The following is a 25,329-nucleotide window of genomic DNA, read 5'->3' as shown; positions in this document are numbered from 1 at the left end:
CAAGAAAATTAGAGATACCAAGGGAACATTTCATGCAAAGATCGGCACAATAAAGGACAGAAACAGTGTGTACCCAATGGAAGCAGATATTAGGAAGAGGTGGAAAGAATGCACAGAAGAACTATACAAAAAAGATCTTCATGACCCAGATAACCACAATGGTGTGATTACTCACCCAGAGCCAAACATCCTGGAGTCTGAAGTCAAGTGGACCTTAGGAAGCATGACTACGAACTGAGCTGGTGGAGGTGATGGAATTCCAGGTGAGCTATTTCAAATCCTGAAAGATGATGCTATGAAAGTGCTGCACTCAATATGCCAGCAAATTTGGAAAACTCAGCAGTGGCCACAGGACTGGAAAAGGTCCGTTTTCATTCCAGTCCCAAAGAAGTGCAGTGCCAAAGTATGTTCAAATTACTGCACAATTGCAATCATTTCACATACTAGCAAGGTAATGCTCAAACTCCTTCAAGCTAGACTTCAACAGTATGTGAACTGAGAACTTCCAGATGTTCAAGCTGGATTTAGAAAAGGCAGAAGAACCAGAGATCCAATTGCCAACATCTGTTGGATCATAGAAAAAAGCAAGAGAATTCCAAAAAAGCATCTACTTCTGCTTCATTGACTACACTCAAGCCTTTGACTGTGTGGATCACAACAAACTGTGGAAAATTCTTAAAGAGATGGGAATACCAGATCACCCTACCTGCCTCCTGTGAAACCTGTGTGCAGGTCAAGAAGCAACAGTTAGAACCGGACAGACTCTAGCAACAGTTAGAACAACAGACTGGTTCCAAATTGGGAAAGGAGTATGTCAAGGCTGTATATTGTCACCCTGCTTATTTAACTTATCTGCAGAGTACATCATGTGAAATGCTGGGCTGGGATGAAGCACAAGCTGGAATCAAGACTGGAGGGAGAAATATCAAAAGCCTCAGATATGCAGATGGCACCACCCTTATGGCAGAAAGGGAAGAAGAACTAAAAAGTCTCATGATGAAAGTGAAAGAGGAGAGTGAAAAACCTGGCTTAAAACTCAGCATTCAAAAAACAAAGATCATGTCACCCAGTCCCATCACTTCATGGCAAATAGATGGGGAAACAATCACACTTTATTTTCTTGGGCTCCAAAATCACTGCAGATGGTGACTGCAGCCATGAAATTAAAAGACGCTTGCTCCTTGGAAGAAAAGCAATGACAAACCTAGATAGGGTATTAAAAAACAGAGACATTACTTTGCCAACAAAGGTCCATCTAGGTTTTTCCAGTAGTCATGTATGGATGTGAGAGTTGGACCATAAAGAAAGCTGAGCACCAAAGAATTGATGCTTTTGAACCGTGGTGTTGAAGACTCTTGAGAGTCCCTTGAACTGCAAGGAGATCCAACCAGTCCATCGTAAAGGAAATCAGTCCTGAATATTCATTGGAAGGACTGATGCTGAAGCTGAAACTCCAATACTTTGGCCACCTGATTCGAAGAACTGACACATTGCAAAAGATCCTGATGCTGAGAAAGATTGAAGGCAGGAAGAGAAGGGGACAACAGAGGATGAAATGATTGGATGGCATCATCTACTCGATGGACATGAGTTTAAGCAAGCTCCAGGAGTTGGTGATGGGCAGGGAAGCCTGGCATGCTGCAGTCCATGGGGTTTCAAAGAGTGGGACACGACTGAGCGACTGAACTGACTGAGCCACTAAGGAAACCCAACTGACATTATGAAAGTGAAAGTGTTAGTTGCTCAGTCCTGTCCCAGTCTGAGACTGGGATGTAGACTGCGAGGCTCCTCTGGCCATGGAATTCTCCAGCCAAGAACGCTTGAGTGGGTTGCCATGCCCTTCTCCAGGAGATCTTCCCAACCCAATGATTGAACTCGGGTCTCGTGCTTTGCAGGAGATCTTCCCAACCCAATGATTGAACCCGGGTCTCTTTACCATCTGAGCCACCTGGGAAGCAACTGACATTATAGGTTTCTCTAAATACACATAATTTTTTCAAAACTTCATATACAACTACACCATCAAGGGCCAGAGTCATTACTGACAAGAGTCCCCATGAGAAATCCTAGCCCATTTCAACCTCTTCCTTCTACATCTTGTTTCCCTCATAGCATCTCCTTGACTGTGCCAGGATGTTGCAGGTCCCATGGAGAGCCCAGAACTTTCCAGGAGGAGGAGTCAAGAATTCTCTTTGTTCCTGTTTTTGAAGTGTGTGGCTCCCTTTATAATGGGAGGCGTTTAACAAATTCATCATCTCCCCTTTCTCTGAGGAGGATCAAAGAACCACAGTTTCCTGCCCCATTTGACTGCAGTTGTGGCTTCTCCAGAATTCCCACAGCTCTCCTTGACTCTGAGGGCAGAGCTGGAGTAATGGTTTTCTCAGCCTCCACAGCCACTCTGACCATGACATCACTGGGCCTGCCTTACTCCAAGCAGGACTGGGAAGTCAGGAAAGCGTGGAAGCTGCTGCTAGACGTTCATGTACTCTGCTGTTCTTTTTCAATCCCTTCTAGAAGGTTTTCTAGAACAAACTCAATTCAAGATGTGATGACAAAGATCTAAAATATTCTTTCTCAGGATATGCATTTTGACTGGGAAGACTAGCAGCAGTGGAATCAGTTGCTAATTAAATCATTTCAGGCATCTGGTACCAGGGAGGGCGTCCGGCAGTGATAAATGTTGAGGATAATCCTATTCCAGTCTGAAATCAGCTCAATCATTCCTTACTTAATAAGTATTTATTGAGCACCTATAATACATGAGGCACTGGCACAATGAACAACATAGACACTGACTTAACCCATTGGAGCTCCGGACTGGCTCTGGACACAGCAAACATCACATAAAAAATGAGACTGATTTTCTTTGGTGGCTTCTGAAAACCAATCCTGTTTTATTTGAGTAGCACTTAAATTTTGCTCAGACTCTGTTTTGTTTTTTGTTTTTGCCTACCCAGCATCATTTCTTTTAGTAACAGCACTCTGGTTTAACCTCGAGGCACCCTGTTAATTCCATTCACAGTCCTTGAAGATGACAGAACTAACTCACCTAGCCCCTAACTGCAGGAGAGAGCATGTGACCAGGGACTGGCCGATCTGATCGCTGCATCTCCTTGTTCATAACATGGATGTGTGATGCCCATGGAACCTACAGAAAACCTTTGTAGGATTTTCCCTACAGTTATTAGGAGACAATAAGCTCTTTCTATTGGGTTTGCAGGCTGGGAAGAGCCTACTTGAGACTATGGTCAACAGAAGAGAGCAGAGGCCAGTAACAGAGATTTCTGACATTGCTTAATTGATTGTATTCAGGTCTGTCCATGGATTTTCAATGTATATTATTCAGTGTATAGGCAAATAGAGAAAGGAAGGGGGCGGGGTGGGGAGAGAGAGACTCATAGACATAGCTGTTTTGTATCAGCCAGTTTGAATTCCTTTCATTAGCAGCCAAAGGTCCTCATTCATTCAACTGCATTAAAGTTTTATACCTCTAAGAGCACTTAATCAAAAGATGATGACGAACTATTTGTCCATGCACTCCTTTATTCCATTATCTAACATGTATTAATGATTAGTCAATTGGTCACAAGCCAAAACTGGTCTGGCAAACTGGATCCTGTTCAGGGTGACCTCAGTGAAGACAGTGGAGTCCCGAGTCTCCCAGGTTTTTGTGGTCATAGCCGGTTGGTTACCTAAGGATACGTGCAGCTCAAACAGCATCACAGTGCCCTTTTCAATACTGGCATATTCCTTCAAAACAGGTTTTTTTCATGCTCCCTCTCTGGAGAAAGGAGAAACACAGTATAAAATTCAAGCTGGACTACAAAGGAATTTGAAGAATGATTCTGACTCTTTTCTTCAACCTTGTAGCTGTGAAGAAACAGTGTTTTCCTTCAACCTGTTAACGGGGCCTGAATGAAAGAATGTCTTCCTGGCCTGGTGATGACTCTGTTCCACCTAAAACACGAATGGATTTCTTTAATCCCCAGTGTGAAGTCCTAGTCTCAGTTAAGGTGATGCATCGCTGAACCACAGTATTTCGAGAAGAGAGAGCATTAAACACCCAGGCTGCAGCACCAACAAGGAACAGGGTCCTGCGTACACTTCATGAATTCCCCACCAGGAGTCACCAATAACAATGCCTGGGAATAGGGTCTCTATGTTCTCGCAAAACAGATCAAATATGTGATTAACAGGGAACTGGTGAGGCTTTTGATACCATCACACATGCTCCTTCAGTGTCACATTCTTGTCATTTTTATTGCTTCTTCATCTGCTATTGTAAGGTATGTAAGATAGAGTTTTATTTTTACATTCACATCCCATCTATTCCATGCCTCTCTCTCGTAAGGAAGAGTGGCAGATTCCCCCTTTCACCACACACACCCTGAGCCAAGGTCACATTCTCAGATCTCTTGCCTAGATATGTGCATGTATATATAAACAACCCAAAGACGTATATAAATAAATCCATGTATTGTTTAGGGGGTATACATCTCTGTCAAGAGATTAGATAGGTAGATAGACAGATGATAGATAGTATATAGATCTCAAAATAACTGACACACACATCTCCCAAACTCTGCTAAAATACAAAACTTATTATAGTATCAGTCTTCACAAGATTACAAGATTTAGAAGCTACATTCAATTTAAAAATAGCTTTTGAAAAAATGTATATATCAAATATTAATACTATTCTGGAGTTAGAAAAACTGTAACGAGGTGATAAAAACTGAGGTACCAGTGGTGAGATAAGGCCTTTTAGTCTGGGAAACTACTTTTTGAAGTCAGAGTAGATCGAGTAAGGTCTAAGAGACCTCCAGAAAAACAACTGCTCCAACTACCAAATCTGCATGTTGAGATACTGAAATAAATCTGAGTAAGGAGCAACACTAAAGATTAAAATTTTATTTGGATGAGCATCTTTCAGCAGGAGTGTGTGAAGAGGGAAGAGGGTATGTTAAGAAAAGGGTAGTCAGGCCCCCTGTTCCTAGCGAAGCTTCCTGCACTCTCTTAACAGAACGTTAAAGCAAGAGCTATTCAGGGAGAACAGACCAAAGACCCACTCCATCCCTCCTGAGTCAGGGAGGAGACCCTGGGTTTCCATTCAAGTCAGGGAAGGATGTCCTTATTATGTGGGTTGCACATCATGATGCCCAGTGCACTTCCCAGGAGATAGCTAATTCAGGCTCGTGGCTCCCCTATTGGAAGCACAAATTTCATCTTCCCAGGATAAACCAGAGGGCAGGAACTGCTCGGGTATCACTGCTCTGCTTTCAGGAAGAGGAAATGAAGTGCAGACCTGTGAAACCTCTTGACATTCTGCCTCTCCAAAGGAGGCGCTGCCTGCCTCTGCCTCCTTGTCCTGAGCTGAAAACTCCCAACTAGAGAATCACCAGATGGGAAAGCTCCTGGTAAATCACCAGATGGGAAAGCTCCAAATGGGGAGCTGCCCTGGTGGCTCAGACAGTAGAGTCGTCTGCTTGCAATGCTGGAGACCCGGTTCAATCCCTGGGTCAGGAAGATTCCCTGAAGAAGGAAATGGCAACCAACTCCAGTACTCTTGCCTGGAAAATTCTATGGATGGAGGAACCTCATAGGCTACAGTCCATGGGATCACAGAGAGTCTGACACGACTGAGTGACTTTGCTTTCACTTTCAAAGCTCCTGTTGCTGAAACAGACACATATTTTTAAATGTTTCAATAATTATCTCTTCTAGTCCAGTGTTTTCAAAATTGGTTGACCAGTCAAATTTGACCAAGCTGAAAGGTTGTTTCAGGGTCTCCGTACAATTTCAGGTCTTCTGTAACTTACAGGATGTATATTTCCAGTGATCCTACTTTGACTCTAGCCACCTGAAATGAGCTTTTACTTCCATTTGAGAACTGTGAAAACTTAGGAATAATAAAAAGGCTATCACTTTATATAAACACAATCTGATTAGGTAAATGCCAGTCCAGTTCTGAGGTCAGCTGTAGGGATAGGTGGGTGTGGATCTGGGCCCCACAGGTTGACCAGTATCCCTGGGGAGTTGTCACCACAGCAAGTTGTTTTAAATAAGTTTTCTTAAAAAAAAAAAAAAAAAACAAACAAAAAAACAAAACCAAAAACAGTCCATCAAGTGATACAAATTGATGAGTCTTCTGCCCTCAGACGCCCTCCCCGTCTGCGGCGGTGTGGAGGTTGGGGATGGCACCCTGGGTCTTCAGGCGGACTTCAGCCCCTCAGCCCCTCATGTCCTGCAATGGCTTCCTTTGCTGCTACGATGATCCTTGCTGCTACTTTCAAAGACATGGCTCTAGCAGCTGCATCCCTAGGTGCAGTGTGCTCTTCACAGTTTAGTGTCCTGGACAGGGGTGTTATCCTGAGAGCAAAAGAGGAAGGAATAAATTAGGAGGCAAGGAGGGAAATCTGGACACTCAGCCTGTCTTCCTGGGGGTGCTAAGTCAGGTAACAATAGTGATAATAATGCTATGTGACTGACAGTTTTTCACACTCATCAACATATTTACTCCTCACAAAAGCAGTATGAGCTTGGAACTTCTGTTTGCTCTCCTTATAGGTGGGTTAATGAAGGCACAGAGAAGTCAAGTGACTTTCCCTAGGTCATTCAGCTAGCAAGTGGGGGAGTCAGGATTTCCCCGGGATCAGAGCTTGGGCTCTCAACAAGGACATTGGCTTTTCCTTGATGCTTGGCCTCCCGTGTCCTCACTGCCCTAGCTTCTCCCCTCATCACTCACTCCCGTTAATTTCATCATCCTGAAACACTGCTTAAGAATCAAAGAGAAAGAGGAAAAGTACCTCATGAGCAGGAATGTATATGGCTAAACAGGAGTTTCAGGTTTGGTTGAAAGTGACTGAAGAGACAAAGCAAGCAGCAGTCTGGTTTTGGGAGTCTGGAATGAGGGACTGCTGGCCTGTGGGGGCATGGCTGGGGCCATCTGAGAGTGGGGCTGGCGCTAAACCATCGGGAGCGGCCAGGAGGTGATGGGGAGGGCCAGCTGCAGGAGTCACTGATGCTGCCGGGAGGCCGAGAAGGGGCCAGGGCAGCCCAGCCAGACAGAGGTTAAAGGACGGAGGTGGTTTCTAGGGTGGGTTGCCAGCATCAGCTGTTTCAGAGAGGTGAGGATGACAAGAGCAGAGACATGTCAGGTCTTTGGTGGCTGGGAGGGCATGACTGAGCTTCAAAGTCATTGGTGAGAGTGAGGGTCAGAGAGCAAAGTTGAGAGATTTATCTTTAGGATTAGAGATAAATGTTTGTAGGCAGAAAGGGGCGAGCTAGTGAGGTGCTGGAAATACAGACGAGTCACCGAACAGGAAAATCTTGGTCTAACCCCCTCGCTGAAAAGGCACACGTATGCTCTACAAATATCTTGTAGAAAAGTCCAGAAAACGATTGACACAGCAGACAAGGGGGGTAGTCTTATCAAGTATAAAGGGCCTCTCCTTGGATTCACAGGGAAAAGAGACTCTTTGAGGGTATGAGGCAGGTGACAAACAGGCTGGTCTTCCTTTTGGGTAAACAGGAGATGAGGTCATTTGCAAAGCAGGAGAGGAAGATGCAGGCAGTGAGTTGGGGGAACGCGGATGAAAACAGGATGATACAGAAGCAGTAAAAGGGTGTCCCAGCGGAGGATGGATATGGTTCAGCCAGGTTGGTAAGAGTTTATAACAGATCCAGGCAGCATGGTTTTGTGAACTCCACCAATGACATTCACAAGTCTTGACAAAGAAGGTGGGTGTGAGAGTGATTGGACTTTGGGGATTAATATAGAAAATCAGAGCAGTTCCATGGTGAAACCAAGATTAAGGTGCAGAAGGACAACAAAAACATGCAGAAGGACAGCTCATAAGTGACTGTCTCCAACAAGGGACAGGAATTGTCCAAAGTCACAGAGCTCAAGTTGCCACAAAGGATACCAGCTCTACTCATCAGAATAAACTGCTTCACAAAAGAACCTCTGTAAAAATAAAACCTCCCAGATAATTTATTTAATCTGGGAGGGGCACTGCTTCTAACTCTTTTTTGGTCTTCTCAAGCCTGGTCAAGGTAGAACCAAAATACCTCAGGCAATGGTGCCAAAGGATTTCCCGGGGAAGACAAGTATGAGGCAGGCCCTTTGGGATACCATACCTGTCCCAGGTCTTTCCTGGATCAGGCAGAGGCAGCTTGAACTAAAGAAACACTTTCCAACACCGGTCCCCCTACCTCCGCCTCTAATCCCCAATCTTCTTTGATTGGTAGAAATATATTGATCAGATCAACTACATAAGAATATGCTCAATGTCAAAGACTGTCAAGAGGAAGGGATAAGTATATGCAGGAATTTAAAAAATATATCTTTGTCCAAAATAACTGCAACTGAGCCCATCAAGCCCAAATAGGACTGAAAATATGAACACTGAGTGATTTATGGTGATTATGCCTACTAAAGAGAAGGCACAAAGAGTAAGATGAGGATAGAGATTCAAAATTCATTCTCACAGATAACAAAAATTTACTGTATAGCACAAGGAACTATATCTGATATCTTGTAATAACCTATAATAGAAAAGAATGAATATGTATAATCAAATCACTTTGCTGTACCCCTGAAACCAGCACAATATTGTAAATCAGTTTAAAAAATCCATCCTCCATACTCCCATGTTTGCTAGAATCTTTAAAATGAGAATTTGTTCTGTGCACTATGTAATAAAAATTAGAGTTTACCCAGTAATTTTAGATACAGGTCAGTTGGAAAATGATTCTAACATTTATTAATTTAGTTCATTAATTGACATGAATAAAATAGGCAAAATAGGAGAAAGTCTTTGCTATGTCTGCCAGCTTCTATTTTAAAATTACACTAGGAATCTATAGGCCATACCTTTTGTTTACCTTACCAAATTTTGCCAATTCTTTAAGAAGAGTGGATAAACTGAAAAGTCTCAGTGAATAGCATATTATTACTGGTCTGATGCAAGGGGAAAAGGGGAAGTTTGGATGTACAGTTTCTGGAAAAGACATTATTTTCAACTGAGTCTTTTTTTGTTCACTTGGCACCTCACACACATACTCATATTTATCCCTGTATATTAAAGAATTTAACATACTAAATCCTCAAGAATTTTTTCAAGAATTTATCATTCTTCAATTAAAATCTCCTTGGGAGTGGATGTGTGTTTGTGGCCAACACACACACACACTATAACTAGTACAGTGTTCTGCACACAGTGAGGCTGTGACACATGCAATTAAATGAGAAATGAGATGCTGTTAAGCTCTTGTAAAGAGGCAGCACCTCGCATTTAAGTAATAAGAAAATGAAACTAGTGTCTTGAAAATCAAAAAATCCAAAAATTTTAAAGTATTACTATTGAAGAAAGAACATTCAAAAGTTACATTAGGATCTGGAGTATAAAAACACAACCACAAAAAAGGAGGGCTGGAAGGTATGCACGGCAGGCCTATGCAATCTGGGCACAGTCCTAAATGACAGCTCTCAGATGGCATTTGAGAGCTACAGGCTGAGTCTGTTCAACCAATTTTGTGCTTATAAATTATTTCACCTAGTTGCTTCAAGAATCTAGATATTAACCACTGGAAAAACCAAACCAAACCAAACACACCGGCAGGGTTGGGATACAGAGAAGGTGAGCATCAGAGGGAGCTCGGCAGGGCCCCCACGCAGAGAAGGGCCTCACAGAGGGTTTGGAATCTGTGTTTTGAGCGCCCTGGAAGCCATGGAACAAGGGCGAGCAGAAGTGAGTGAGTTGTCTTCCTCCAAAGATATGTCCAATCCTAACCCCCAGTCCATGTGCATGTGACCTTATTTGGAAAGGGGATCTTTGTAGAAGTACTTAAGGATCTCAAGAGAGATCATTCTAGACTTAGGGTGGGCCCACATCCAATGACTGGGGTCCTTATAAGAGAGAGGAGAGGCCATGTGAAGACAGAGTCAGAGGTTGGGGTGATAAGTCTACAAACCTGGGAGTGCCAAGAATTGCTGACAACCATCAGAAGCTGGAAGAGGCAAGACAGGATTCTCAGGGTTGCCAGCAGTCCCAGAAGTTAGAGAAAAAAGTTAGAGAAAGGCATGGAGCAGACTCATCCTCCAAGCCTCCATAAGGAAGCAACCCTAAAACACCCTGCTTTTGGAGTTCTGGCCTACAGAACTGTGAGACAATACATTTGTATTGTTTTTAAGCTGCCAATTTGTGGCAATTTGTTATGGCAGCCCTAAGGACATGAGTAATTTTAGAAATTACTAACATTTAGAGTAAACACACAAGCACACCTCTTTGGTTGCTGTACAGAGAATGGACTATATAGGCAGAAAAAATGGAAGCAGGAAGCCAGATAAGAGGCTAATGCAGTCAGAGGCTGATGGTGGCTTGAGTGAATGAATGAACTAATACAAAGGGAAGGGGAAACACTGGAGGGTGACTTTGTTGATGAGATTGTCAGGGGTGGTGGTAGGGGATGAGACACAGAACTTTTCTTGTGGAAGCCTGGTCTTGCTCCTGAGGCATAGGTAGGTGAGGTCAAGGTAGGCTTCCTGGGAGTGGTAGAAGGAGCCAGGTGAATAAATGCAGGTCCAGCAGGAAGGAAGGGACTGAGGCACTCCCCCCACCCATGTGTAGTAGGTATCTAACCCCTGTGCATGAACAGGTGAAACATAAAGTGTAGTGTAGCCGCTCAGTCGTGTCTAACTCTTTGCGACCCCATGGGCTGTAGCCTACCAGGCTCCTCCATCCATAGGATTTTCCAAGCAAGAGTACTGGAGTGGGGTGCCATTTCCTTCTCCAGGGGATCTTCCTGACCCAGGGATCGAACCCACGTCTCCTGCATTGCAGGCAGACGCTTTTACCGTCTGAGCCACCAGGGAAGTCACATAGATGGAACATAAAGCCTCCTCTATTCATTTTGTGTGCTTTCTTTTTTAAAAATTATTTTATTTTCAATTGGAGTATAGTTTTATATTAAAAATTTTTATTCTTTTTTTTTTTTTTTTTTATTGTAGTCACAAAACCTCCTTTAAAGGCTCAAATCAAAAGCTGCCTTCACCCTGAAGCTGCACCGGCACTCCACATACAAACTGTTTCCCCGACTTGTGCTCCAGGCTTCCCTAGGAGAAGCCCTGCCTTCTTTCCTGCACCCTAAGGAATGGCTGGTCTCAGGTGCTAGCCTGTGAGTTTTCTATGGAAGGAGTACCTCCTTTGCTCTCGGAATCCACCACAGCAATGAGCCCAGGCCCAGACACCACACCAAGAGGCCTCGATGTGTGGGTCTCAGCCACACCTAGAAAGATGCCAGGGCTGCGGGGCAGTGAGAGGCAGAGCAATGGACACACTTCCCTTTCTGGTTGCTCCCCATCACGACAGCCGGTCTCAATCCAGCACCCCTCTTACTGCACAGCTGGCTGACTGGTGACAGATACAAGGGACAGGGCATGGGAAAAGGGGTGCGCTGGCCCTGCCCTGTCCTGGGGGTTGGGAGTGGGGTGGGAGGGACAAGGCAGGGCGCCCACCTCTGTCCTGGGGACCTCGCCGCTGCTGTCCGGCTGGGCGTGGCCAGTGTCGGGGCTGCAGCCTGGCTTGAGGCTGGCCCCCTCATCTTGCTTTTCCTCGCTGGTCCCCTGCTCTGGGCTGTGGCCGCCCGCCCCTCCTCCAGGAGGGGGTTGAGGGGTCTCCTCCTCTACGGCTCCCTCCTCCAGCCCCTTTGTGTCTTGGCTGCTTTGTCCAGGTGCCTCCTCGTCACTGGCCACCCTCTCCTTCACCTCTGCAGGCTCTTCTGTCTGCTCTCCAGCCGGTCTTTCCTCTGTGGGGCTTCCACACCCATCCTCCACCTCTGAGCTGGAGGCTCGGGCTGGATGCTGGCCAGCCCCCTCCTCGGAGCCCCCCACAATCTTCTCCGGCTCCTGGGCTTCCCCCACGGCTCTGCTCTTCTCCTCCAGCTTCCCTGCCCCGCTGGACGTCCTCCGCAGAGCAGGGGATCCTGGGGCTTTGCTCTTGGCCGGGAACACTTCGTCCCCGTTCTCTTCCTTGGCACCATTCTCCTGGGAAGGCTCCACGGCCCTGAACTCCCCCAGTTCCCCACAGTCTGACTGGGACCTTCGGAATCTCCGGGAAGGAGGGCGCCTTTTTATGGAGCCCCTTGTCCGCACCTGGAAGAAAGTGTTAAGCAATATACATCTGTGAAAAAGGCCAAGGCGAGGACGCATGTTCTTTCAAATGCCAGTTTCACAAGCCCCACCTGAGGATCATTTGATTTCCCATGAGGATGTAGCACTGTTTGCTATTTATTATAGGTAGAGCCCTATGGGTATATGGTATTATATGGTAACCTGCAGAATTTTTTTTTGTGTGGGTAAAGATAAAAATGCTTTCTATCCAATAAGAAAAGATAACCTAGGATTTTATTGTTCTGTAAAACATCAATCAGTTTGGTGTCTAACTTAGCAATTTTATTCTCACTTTGTTCTATTTAATTGCCTATAAATAACCAGTTCTTTGAATGAGATTTACCAACTTATAGATTTCCTCATACATTAACAAGTTGAACAAAATCTCTATTTCATATTAGAGTCATGTTTTAACATTTTGAGGACGCTACTTTGACAAAGGTGAGTAGAAAGTGTGTGAGACTCAGAACTAGGCCTCACCTTGGTCCACTGGACTTTGTCAGAAGTTCAGTGGGATGTTTATATCAGATGCTCTACTTTATTCACATGATGTGTCCTTTAAACATTAATGTGCAAAGTAGGGACTTCTCTGGTAATCCAGCAGTTAAGAATCCCCCCTGCCAACGCAGAGGCACAGGTTTGACCCCTGGTTGGGAAACTGAGATACCACACGCCACGTTACATTTTTGTGTTTGTCACTCCTACTTTCGTCTCAGTGGCTTAGAGTGAATGCTTGGTTTTAAAAGAGCTTCCCAGAAACTTTGCTGAGCCCACAGTGAGGCTAGCCTGCATACCATCGAGGCCTCAGTCCTCATGGCCTTCGGGGTTCAGAAATAATCCCACCTGCTTCCTTACTGCTGTCACAAGACTAAAGTCCCCAGTATTAGGGCTCTCCCTGGGGTTCCTCTCTGCCCCCAGGGGTCTCTCTATTGTTCTGGGCTGAAGGATCCCCATTCTGTCCCCAGCCAGCAGGCTCAAGCCCACCGCATCACCTTTTTGTTTCCTTGGGCTCTACCTGTTTCTGCATATTTGATCTCTTTTTCTTAGATGGATTCTCTGGAAGCGTCCAGAAGATCCTGCTCTCTCCATCCATAATTCTAAAGTCACGTCCATTTATTAATAGCATTTCCTGGCATTGGAGCCCTTTAACTCTTAGCCTCTCCATGGCTCTGGCCAAATTTGCTGGGTGTAGTGTTGGAGTGTATTGGATTGTATGCACCTCTGATTCCCTGATTCTTACCTCCTTCCAGTAGGGCAGGGATTTGATGAAATTACACACAAACCACCAGGTAGCATCCACAGAAACAAGCCTTGTTACACATCTTTTTGCAAAGGAAACAGTTTGGATGTTTTTTAACTGGGGTGGGCGGGCAAGCTAAGTCGCTTCAGTCATGTCTGACTCTTGTGACCCTATAGACTGTAGCCCTCCAGGCTCCTCTGCCTGTGGGTTCTCCAGGCAAGAATACTAGAGTGGTTGCCATGTTCTCTTCCAGGGGATCTTCCTGACCCAGGGATCGATTCTGCATCTCTTACGTCTCCTGCATGGCAGGCAGGTTCTTTCCGCTAGCGCCACCTGGGAAGCCCCTTAACCCTAGATGCAAGATGCAACAAACATGACTTGAGCCTATTCTTGGTCACTCAGGAGTGTTTGGATCAAGTCAGGACAGGACAACCTAGTGACCCTGTCCTCCTTTTTGCCGAGTCACTGCTTTTGACATAAGTCTTAGCTGGGGTCAGTTGTGAATCCCCCTCTCTCTCTCCACAAAGGATGGAGAACTCGCTCCCTCCCCATGCCTGCCTTTCAGGTGAGGGGAGCAAGTTACAGGGAGGGGGGATGAGAGAGACAGGCTCGGTAGAGGGTGAGCTTAGTTCAGGGATCACTTGCCAGAAAGAGGAGACATAGCCTTTGTTAAAACGCAGCTCTGACCACAGCTAAGGTGTGTCCTCCTTCCTTCAGGACAACAACAGGGTAGAGATAATTCAGGGTTGCCCAGTGCCTACATGTCCACAGACATTATAAACAAAGACATCACAATACTTGGGACCCAGACATTACCTTATTGTAACAGGGCAGATGACTGCCTTCAGGAGGTTGGTCAAAGCTGACGGGCACCTCCTCTGGTTCGCTGGGCCGAGACCGCACTCCAGGGCTGCTGGGGGTAGAAGGCGGGCTGTGAAATGGTGACACCATGGCCTTGAATCCAGGACTCTTGGGAGAGGCCCCAGGAAGCAGGGCTGCTGGATCAAAGGCTAAATTGGCCTGTTGGGAAAGATGAGGAATTTCAGGTAAGGGAAGAGAGAAGATGAAATTTCCTACTCTAGCATGTTGATTTCCTGGCCTTAGAACTGATTGAGACTAGGTACCATGAGGCCTTTCTTATTTCCTAACCAATTATCCATTGTCACAGCACGTCCTGCTCCTGGAAGACCTGCTTACTTTGTCTACCTTCTGCTACCAGGCTTGCTCCAGCCTGCATTCCAGAAGGCCCAGGAAGTACTGATTTGATCTAACAAAAATGCATTGGACAGTCCCAATTTATAGACAAAGAGGCCAAAAGAGCAACTTCCAGGGCTTGCAGGCATCAGGATCTCACACTAAGTCAGCAGCTTCACCGTCCTTGTCGTCAGAGTCAGTAGCAGTTACCACTTACACGATGCCTACTCTTTGCTGGGCGTGTGCAGTTTCCCCCTCTACCCTACACATTCAGTTTTGTTCCCAAGGCGCAAATTAGCAAAGTGTTTAAGGAATCTGCCCTGGGATTCAAGCCAGGTCTCTTTGTCCCTCAGCCTCCGAGTAAGTTACAGGGTCTTCCTCAGTGGACGGCCAGAATGATGGACAGAGCAGGCCCCAAGCCCCTCCAGGGGGAGCTGGCCGTGCAGATGCACGTGTGTGCCCAACCTGGGCATCACAGTGCAGTTGACACCAGACTAAAATGAACCCTGAGGGCAAGCAAAGAGAAGGGGTTACCCAAAGGTAACCAGGGCCGGAGGGAGTCATAAGGTTGCTGGGGGAGGAGGCAGGTGGTGCTAGAACTATCCGACTGCCTCAGAGAAGGTGCAGGAGGGATTGAATGTGAGTGCCCTGGGTCCCCTAGGATCGTCTAGGGGAACCGGTTCCTCCAGCTCTACCCTCTACATTTCCAAATCATTGCCCACTTGCATCGGCCAGAGCAGAAAAGCCAGCAGCAAGGTCTGCTGGGAAGGGACCAGGCTTGAGGGGCAGACAATGCTCTCCATGCAGACACATCTGACTCCAGATATCTACTCTTCCACTTGATAGCTGTGTGACCTACAGGGAGTCCAGTAGCCTTTCGGTATCTTGGATTCTTTATTTGCTCAATCTACTGAGCCTGACCTTCAGAGTCATTTATGATCTGGTCCCATTACTCTCTCCTGTCATTATCTGACCCACACCCTCTCCCTCCAGACTTTCCTTGGTGCTACCCTCCTGTCAGCCAAGGCTCTGTCACTCTGAAGAACTCCTACATGGGACTTTAGGACTTGCAAAGTATAGAGCATTATACATGTTTAAGATGACATTAGTACTTCTGTTGTGATTTGAAGGAAGAATTTATAATACAGACAAGATTGTGTCATGGTAAAATTAAAAATATAGAAGTTACATAGCAACACTGTGAGCCCACGCCACGTCTAAACGCAGCATATGGCAGGTACCAAGGGACAGGTTTGAACCACACAGGCTGAGGGAGTTGATGTACTGGGATGGCTCGGAAGGCTTCCTGGCAGTGCGGAGGTTAACTGGGCGTTAAAAGAGGTCTTCTTCCCCTTTCAATGTCGAGCTGGGAAATCCTCTCTGTAAGACTGCTCACGGGCTTCCCCGGTGGCTCAGTGGTAAAGAATCCACCTGCCAATGCAGGAGACACAGATACAACCCCTGCTCCACAAAGATCCCATATGCCTGGGGGTTACAAAGTCCGTGCACCACAGCTATTGAGCCTGGGCTCTAGAGCTGGGCAACTGCAATTCCTGAGCTCAAGAGACACAACTACGGAAGCCCTCAAGCCCTAGAGCCTGAGTTCCACAGCCAGAGAAGCCACCTTGAAGACCCAGCACAACCAAAAGTAAATAAATAAAATTATATATTAGAGAATACTGTTCACAAATAAAGTGGGTCTTCTAGCCAGTGGAAAACTTCTTTTAAAAAAATGTTTTATTTCTATTTATTTGGTTTCACTGGTTCTCAGTTGCAGCATGCAGAATCTTTAGTTGCAGCTTGCCAGATCTAGTTCTCTGACCAGGGATCCCCTGCATTGGGAGTGCAGACGCTTAGCTACTGGATCACCAGGCCAGTCCCTTGAACTTTGAATTATGAACTTCTTCAATGAAGACACATCATAGTTTCTATCTCTTCCAGTAGAATATTTAGAAGAAAAATTGAGCTGATGATGCATTTCTTAGTTCTTTCCCTACATAGTTCCAACAAAGTAAGGTTCCTAAGGAATTTGATCAAATTATATACTATTACTGACATTCTTCATAAGATTAAACAATTGGAGATCAAAACCTCATTCTCAGGTTTCCATGTTTCCCTAAGACACTTGTTAATGACTGGAAAAGGGGAATAAGACCAAAATTTCAAGGTGCATGGTCTTCGTGATAATCTCTAGCACTTGACTGAGGGCTGTGGTGGGCTGCAGGGAGGTGGAAGTAGGTGTCCTGCATTACACCCCTGACATCAAGGAGGGGTGTCTGAGTTTAGGGGTTCCTTGTGAGAGATCCCTTTGAGGTACATGGGAGTCCTGTAGCCTTCTACAGTGATGGACAGCCCACCCCTTCCCTGCAGCTGAGATGGAATCAGGGCTTTTCATGATGAGTTAAACTTCAGAAAGACTCCTTCTGACCCTTCACCAGGAAGGTTCATGACCCCAAACCAGAGGTGCTTTTCTTAACACCAAATTGGGCTGGGGGTGAAATCTCTGGGCTCTCCTGTAGCTGAGAACCACAGAGGCTGTGACCACTTGTCCTGACACATCCCTAAGAACGACTCCACAACAAGGTTGATGAATCAATTTCATTAGTTGGACCCAGACAGGGGAATCCAGTGCAGGAGAGCCTTGCTGAGACTGCAGTGAAAGCTTGAGCATCTTCTCTAGGCCTGACCCAGGCCTATCATGCTTGATCCTCCTCTGCATTTCAGTTCACATTTTCCCACACCAGGAGAACCTCCCTCCCTCCTTTCCAGCCACCCTTGGGGACCAACTCAGGGAATAGGTGTTTCATAAAGTATTCGTCAATTACTCTCGACCACTTGACTTTCTTTTTGCTCTATAATTCTAGAGCAGTGGATCGCACCTAAGGTAGGGGGCAGGGGGATGATTTTGTTCCCATGAGACATTTGGCAATACCTAGGGACACTTTGTCAGTTTATTGAGTGCTGCTGGCATCTACTGAATAAGGACTGCTGCTAAACATCTTACAGTGTACGAGGCAGCCCCCTGAAACAAAATTATCCAGCCTAAATCATGCTGAGGTTAAAAAGTCCTGGTCTAGGGACTTCTTTGGTTGTCTGCCTTCCAAAGCAGGGAACGTGGGTTCGGTCCCTCGTCAGGGAACTAAGATCCCACATGCCTCGGGGCAATTATGTCTATGAGATGCAACTAGAGCAAGCCCATAGTGCAACGAAGACCCAGTGCAGCCAAATAATAAAAATAACAAATTAAAAAAAAACCCATACCAACTGTAAAAAAAAAAAAAAAAAAAAGTCCTGGTCTAAAGCAGTAGGAGTTGGATCAGTCAGTCAGTCAGTTCAGTCGCTCAGTCGTGCCCGACTCTTTGAGACCCCATGAATCGCAGCACGCCAGGCCTCCCTGTCCGTCACCAACTCCCGGAGTTTACTCAAACTCATGTCCATCGAGTCGGTGATGCCATCCAGCCATCTCATCCTCTGTCATTCCCTTCTCCTCCTGCCCCCAGTCCCTCCCAGCATCAGAGTCTTTTCCAGTCAACTCTTCGCATCAGGTGGCCAAAGTATTGGAGTTTCAGCTTCAGCATCAGTCCTTCCAATGAACACTCCGGACTGATCTCCTTTAGGATGGACTGGTTGGATCTCCTTGCAGTCCAAGGGACTCTCAAGAGTCTTCTCCAACACCACAGTTCAAAAGCATCAATTTTTCGGTGCTCAGCTTTCTTCACAGTCCAACTCTCACATCCATACATGACCACTGGAAAAACCATAGCCTTGACTAGATGGACCTTTGTTGGCCACAATTTAGATCTCTGGTATTTACTCTCCCATATGTCTTTTATTGTATCATATGTGAAAATTCTGAGCTTCCCTGTTGGCTCAGCTGGTAAAGAATCTGCCCACAATGCAGGAGACCCAGGTTTGATCCTTGGGTGGGAAAGATTCCCTGTAGAAGGAAATAGCAACCCACTTCAGTATTCTTGCTTGGGAAATCCCATGGACAGAGGAGCCTGGTGGGCTAAAGTCCATGGGGTTGTACAGAATCAGACACGACTGAGTGACCAACACTAACCTGTGAAAATCTTGTCTCCACAACAAGATTGTGAGATCAAGTGCAGTTATATGCTTCATTTACACTCCTAGGAAAGCCAGTGGGCGCAGTGGTGAGGGCATACAAGGTAACTGGTGATGAGGAAGGACAGAATGCTTTCCAAACAATGAACTTGGCCATAGTGGTATAATGTCTAGCAACTGAATTTCAGCCCTGTATAAGGTTGAAGTGGTTTGTGACTGCATTCACACCTTAAAAAGGACTTGACTATTCCTGGAGTGTTTCTTGCACTATAATGTCCTTTTCTCATAAGATATCCCATTCTCTTCAACCTCTGCTAGGTGTTAACGACATGAGTTCACATTTGATAGGGTCCTTATTTTAGTGTTTTGCCTTTAAGTAGAGCTTCCCATCCTTCAGGGCACTTTATTTTTTTTTTTTTTATTTTTTTTGATTTAATAAAGTTTTATTTTTCAAAATGTACAGCTGGTGGGACCTGTTCATGCATCTTCACCAGCAGCTGGGGCATCTCCACCCTTGGTGTTTCTGGTGTAAATCACTTGAACTCTGTGCTTTGAAACCAGTTTAATAAGCCCTTTACTAAGGAATTCCTGAAGGGCTGCTCTGGCCAGGGACCACGAATCTTCAGTCTCTCAGAGACGACAGCTGGAATTCTAAGCTCATAGTTGGGGACTTCTTTACAGAGTTTGTCATATGTTGCTTTGTCAAACAAGACTAGGTTATTGAGCTTGTCCTGAACTTTGCCTTTGGACCACTTCTTTTTGGCCTTGCCCCCAGATTTGTTCACTGGATCTTTGTCTTTCTTGGCTGACTCTCCGGCATCTTTCTTCTTCTTGTCGTCCTTGGGCGGCATAGCGAAGGCCGGAGAGCAACTGCAACCACTGCCGCCTTGCTAAGATGTCGGACAAAAAGGCTTCAGGGCACTTTAATGTCTAGCTGGTTATCAAAGGTCAACTATCCAGGTGACATATGGAACTACCCCCAGGAATCCCAAAGACATGCAAATATTGGACAAGAGGTAGTGACATTCTGAACTTCTGAACCATTCTGAACTTACCTGAAGTTTCTCAATCAGAGGTGAGCTCTTCACTTTGACTTTAGGAGGGTGGTTTGCACTGGGCAGTGACTTCTATAAAAGCAAATGGACCAAAACAACCAAATGAGTAAGGTGAAGGGAAGTGGGCTTCTGGTTGGAGCCCAGAAGCCACAATTGGAATGAGAACAAAAAGGTGGTTTCATCACTTCCCCACTTAGCTGCAGGGACTCACTCACCTCCTCAGGTACTAGGCCCAGCAGGCTGCCCCTCCCCTCTCCCTCTTCCTGCCACTCACAAGACCACTTGAACCTATGCATTGGAGCAAGCAGAACATCCTGTCCAGGAAGAATGCCTTCATGGTCATCATGAGGGAACAGACTATGTCCGAGAGGGATAAGATCTTCAGCCCATGACCTTAACAATGTGGGAAAACAATTGGAGGGGATTTCAAACAGAAAGGGCAAGTGACCATCCATTCTGTTTGTCACAAATATAACAAGAAACCATAGAGTTGGAGTGAAACCTGACAGAGGTATTATTGAAATTCTTTCCTTGAACTAATAATATTTTGGGAAACCTCATCAATAGTGTTGTTTATAAACTATCATTTTCCAAAACATTGAATTTTCATTTTGATTAAGCAGACATTTATTGAGTACCCCCTACATTCCAGACATTGTGTTGGTTATATAAAAAAATGAACATGATTTTGTGAAAGTGTTAGTTGCTTAGTCATGTCCAGCTCTTTGTGACCCTATGTACTGTATGTAGCCCACCAGGCTTCTCTGTCCAAGGGATTCTCCAGGCAAGAATACTGGAGTGGGTTGCCATTCCCTTCTCCAGGGGGTCTTCCCATTCCAGGGATTGAACCTGGGTCTCTTGCACTGCAGGAAGATTCTTTACTGTTGGAGTGTGCCTGCCCTCTAAAAGTGGATGATGTCTGAGATATACATATACATACATACATATATATATATATATGAATATATGTACATATATATGCCATTAGTTAGAGATATTTTTGTGATGAATATGTGTCAGGAATCTTGTCAGTTTTTGGATTTTACATTATCTAAAAAGATTGACTCCTTGTTTTGCGTAAAATCCTTACAGCTTGATTCTAGCTCCATGGGTATATTGATCTTCAACGTGTAGGAATGATGACAGTGATGATGGTGATGATGGTGATGAATAAAAAGAAACTGATGACTTCCATGTTGTTGGACAGAGACCAGAGCAGGAAAAAAACCTACATTTGGGGACACTGCCTCTTGCGCCCATATTCTAAACTACCTGAATTATAAGAGGAATAATACCAATTTCTTATAAACCTGAGATATTTATTGAGGGAGATGAGTTTAGTGATGGAAAGAGAGAGACTCACTCAACAGAACTCTCTGTGACCTTTTTAAGGCCCAGCAATGGGGGGATGGTGCTGGAGTGGATCAGTCACTTGCTAGGACTCAGGAGGCCCCCTCCCAGCCCTTTCTGATGCTGGCCTTTTTCTGGGAGGGGAGTTGCACTGCATGCAGGACCTTAGTTCCCTAACCAGGTATTGAACCCATGACCCCTGTACTGGGAGCTTGGAGTCTTAACCACTGGACCGCCCAGAAAGTCCCCAACTGGCTGTGACAGGAGCTAGATGGATGCCCTGGCCTCGGCCTTCCCAACCAAGACCCAAGCAGGCAAGTGGTTTGGAATAAGCGATTCTAAGTCCTCCTCCAGCTTTCAGGTGCCTCTGGCTCCATGAGTTTGCATCATCAGACGTATTTCCAGAGTGGTCAGTCTTTTAAGGAGCCTTGTGGCCACTGTGAGAACAGATTTGGTCGTCCTTAATTTCTGGGCTTGAAAGTGAAAATTCACATGAGCCAGTGTTTTTGAAGATGCCCTTCCTGAAACTGCAACAATTGTGCTGACCAAACTCACTTAATGTAATAATTTTAAACTCCTCTCTTCCATAACTGATCACTATCTTCTGAAGAGAGTACAAATTCAATAAACACAGTCCCTTCCTCGTAGGACAGTGCTGGGAACCCAGCTCATGCCCTACAAAACCCTTATTGATTTGAATTGACCTCAAACAGGAAGAATCGAGGAGCCGCCAGTGCAGTTCCTAGGAGTGGCCGCAAGGGGCAGCATCTCCTTTACTGTGTAACCAGCAGCTCCAGACAAGTGGCGGCCTCTCACGAGGTTGGAAGGATCAAGTCAACCTGACGTCTCTCTGTGTGTATGCGTGTCCATATATGACATTCCAATAATGACTAGAATAATGACCGGGTTTTTCAGTCCTTCTCTGGGCAGGTGAGGCAGTGGCTACATTGAAACGCAGTATTGGGTGGGTCCTTCAGAGAGGGGTAACTGCAATACACTCTCGGGGCAGGGGCTGGCCTCACCATCTCAGGCTCATGGAGGCATAGGGAGGGGGCAGGAATGAAGAAGAGCTAGTAAGACCCCTTCAGCACTGTGCACTGGAAACTGGGAGGTGACGACTGGGGCCTTCCCTGCAGGCCCCCAAGGCTCCCAGCATTAGGGCTTCTGTAGGCTGTACCATGGGACTATGGAAGGATTATGGACAACAGCCTCCATCTAACCCAGCCAGACAAAGCTGGCTGCTTGTTTTATTTTTGTGTGAATTTCAAGGTGACAAAGAATCTCTGATATCTGGAAGCAATGTCCTACGCATATGCAAGCAGCCTGTCACCCCAGGACTTTCCTTCTAAGATCCAACCTCCCATTCATTCAGCCCTTGGCTGTCACAGACCATTTAACTCTGGTGGTGCCCCATGGAATGAAACATGCAAACTTATTTCTCCCAGAGCCACTGAACTAACCTGGCTCACTCCACTTTTATCCAGGGAATAAACATCCCCATCCAGCCCCCATGACTGGTTAGTGCTCTTGTCCCATTTTACAAAATAGGAAGCAGGCTCAGTGCAGTGCAGGGACTTCTCCAAGGCCAAGTCCAGTCAGGGGGCAGCCTCACAGGGGGCTCCTAGTGGCCACAGCCTTAGCGTGTTGCCTAACACAGGTTCCAAGCCCAGAGGGTGGTCACAGGGGAAGATGACCCTCAGCAAAGAGAAGTTGTTGATATGTATTTGGTCAGAATGTTGGCTGATGAACCCACAAAGTCACAGAATCATAATGTGAGCATGTGAGGAGACCCCCCCAAAAACTTAGTGTTTTTCAACTGTGTTTCTTGGGGATTTTCATCCCAGAGGATCTCTGTTCAGTGTGTGTGTGGGGGGGTGGTAGTATTCCCAGAGCACATGGGGCTCTAGACAACCCCTTCTCCATTCCACTTGACAGGGAGCAGCTCTTTCTGATTTATCTGATGGGCTTCTGCTTATATGCCTTGGGTTGACAAAAAGGTTTGAACATCATTGATATACTCCAGATGTTTCACTTTATAGGTGAGAAAAAGCAGACAAGGAGAGGCTCGCCAAAGGCCATGTGGCTACCATGTCCGTCTGTCATCAAGATGCTGGCCCCCAAAAAAGACAGTGGGGAAAGAGGTGTCACAGTGGATATGGGGACTGGACTATCTTTGGCTGGCTTGCTCTATTTGGGGATTGGCCTCCCAGGCTGAAGGATAGAACATGCAAATCTGTTCCTGGTGGGGACTGTAACCACAAGTGAAGGTTCATGGGCTCCTGGGAGGGTGTGGACAAGTTCCTCTCACAGCTACAATTAGATGAATAAGGGTAGGTGAACATGCAGGCTGGGAATCCATTGCTGGCTATGATCTATGATACCAGAGCCTGTATTATGTCGGTAACATTGGCTATTTATAGCTGAGGGCAATGAGGCCTCCTGAGGGCTCTGGTTTCCTTTCAGTGATCCAGAATAATAGCCATCCTGTACAAGATACCACAGAAACACTCAATTATCTCATTGCAGTTCTACCTCATGTGAGCGCAGACCGTCTTTCCAGATGCCTTGGGCACATGGAAGATCATATAAGTCAGACCTGGGAATCAAACATGACTTTCATGAGTCCTAAATCTGATGTGATGTGGTAATACTCGATGGCCCATTCTCTTGGCTGAAATGCTCAGGCTTGAAAAATAGTGCTACTGTCCTTGAAAAATCATAAAGGAGGCTCAGTAAGAGAGAATAGGAAGGGGCTTCATTCTCACAGTAAATGAACAGGAAGCATCAAGAAAAGAAGGCTCATTCCTGAATCTGAAAAGGAGAAATTCCCTGCACAGCCTTTAAAGTCTAAAAATGTGAACTGAGGGTTTCTTCCCATAAGAAGGAGAAAGCAAATCCATAACCAGCATCTCTGGAGCCCCGGAGGCAGCAGCACTTACCTCCTCACCATTCTGGCCCAGCTCTACCTTGGGGGGGAACAGAGAGAGGGAGCAGGGCGGTTTCCTTCTGGTTGGTTTACTGGCTGGTGTCTAGAGGGAAGGGCGACAGACAGACACACAGAAAAAGAGAGAGAGCTAATCAGGCAACAGGGAGGAAGAGGAAGGAATGGAAACTGGCTTTAGGAATGTTTAGGAATGTCTGGTGGAGAAGAGAATGGAGTGAGGTTGCCTGTCTTTGCCAGTTAACTATAAAGTCACTCCAGTGTACTGTCTACCCACTCTGACGTTTAGCTTCTCCCAGTGATCTCCTGCTGGCATCCTCTTTTACTTGAGTTCATCAGACTGAAGCAACATTTCAAAATAACACTCATATCCAGCTTCTGGGCACTGCCAGAGCCCTAGATCAGTACTCTCTCCTTCACCCTTTATAACACGCCTACTGTGTCTAGAAATTATGGACGTGTTTTTCAGATGGAAAAATAAAACCGCAAAACAACGCATCTAAAAAAGCATTCTCGTTTTCCCCAAGGGGCCATGATAAACCTCCCCCGACACTGGGGTGCCCTTCCCACATTCCACTTCTAAGGAGCTTCTCAGACTGTAGGACTAGAGAAAATCTGGCCCAGATTTCTGCAACACTACAAAGCCCCATTTGACATTGTCCTCTCCACCAGGGTTCTAGAATCCACTGCTAACCAGATCCCTTCCCTTTCTGATCCCTGCTTCCTATCTGAATGCACTTCCCTGTCAGTCCTTGCTTCCTAGTTCTCTGTTGGAATCTACCCGTGCTCTGAATTCCTAGGCTCAGGGGAGGAGCCTGGTGTGGGGACTTCTTTATTCTGCACCAGCCCAGGCCTAGCACAGCTGTGCAAGTTCTGAATCTCCATCAGTGGAGGATGGAGGTGGACCAGGCTTCCAGAGCCCCATCTCGGACATCAGGCCTTTCAACGCTCAGCCCCATGTCTGCTCCCTCCTGGCCGAAGTATAAGCCTCACTCCGGTGAGGAAAGACCCTGCCCAGGCCCAGCGGCATGGCGACATTCCTCACATTCAGAGAGACCCCTCTCTGATTTCGCTTCCTAATTTGGTAATCACTAAACCTCCTCCCTCCCTCTGCTCTGGGCCTGACCCAGACTTCCCCTTCCTGCAGTCCCCTCTCTGGAGAGGGGCTCTGATGCCGCCTGACTCACCTCCTTTGCAGCGGCTGCCTGCTCCCTGAACCGCCCAGCCAACTGGGCCACCGAGGGGGGCGCAGAGTCGTCCACAATGGCGTTGGTCTGTGCCGGCCGTTCCTGGCAAACCAAGGGGAAGCCAA

The 25,329-nt window shown here is 46.2% G+C and overlaps 1 protein-coding gene and 1 pseudogene across 2 annotated transcripts in view; both read right to left on the bottom strand.

The window, feature by feature from the left end:
- Window positions 1-4,234: 4,234 nt before the first annotated feature.
- Window positions 4,235-25,329, bottom strand: part of RCSD1 (RCSD domain containing 1) — a 74,471-nt gene continuing 53,376 nt past the window's right edge. The window contains exons 2-7 of one of the 2 annotated variants that reach the window (XM_061120183.1): window positions 25,205-25,306; window positions 24,016-24,105; window positions 19,727-19,798; window positions 14,229-14,432; window positions 11,519-12,154; window positions 4,235-6,369 (exon numbers count right to left, since the gene is read on the bottom strand). In XM_061120183.1, the coding sequence (XP_060976166.1) occupies window positions 6,337-6,369; window positions 11,519-12,154; window positions 14,229-14,432; window positions 19,727-19,798; window positions 24,016-24,105; window positions 25,205-25,306 (1,137 nt within the window). In that variant the 3' untranslated portion in view covers window positions 4,235-6,336. The remainder of the gene's footprint in view (window positions 6,370-11,518; window positions 12,155-14,228; window positions 14,433-19,726; window positions 19,799-24,015; window positions 24,106-25,204; window positions 25,307-25,329) is intronic. The other variant, XM_061120184.1, reaches the window with a different exon arrangement.
- On the bottom strand, window positions 17,903-19,717 carry LOC133040460 (small ribosomal subunit protein eS25-like; annotated as a pseudogene).

This window comes from Dama dama, chromosome 20, assembly GCF_033118175.1.
Source record: "Dama dama isolate Ldn47 chromosome 20, ASM3311817v1, whole genome shotgun sequence".
Taxonomy (NCBI): domain Eukaryota; kingdom Metazoa; phylum Chordata; class Mammalia; order Artiodactyla; family Cervidae; genus Dama; species Dama dama.
This window is presented reverse-complemented; position numbering and strand designations above follow the sequence as displayed.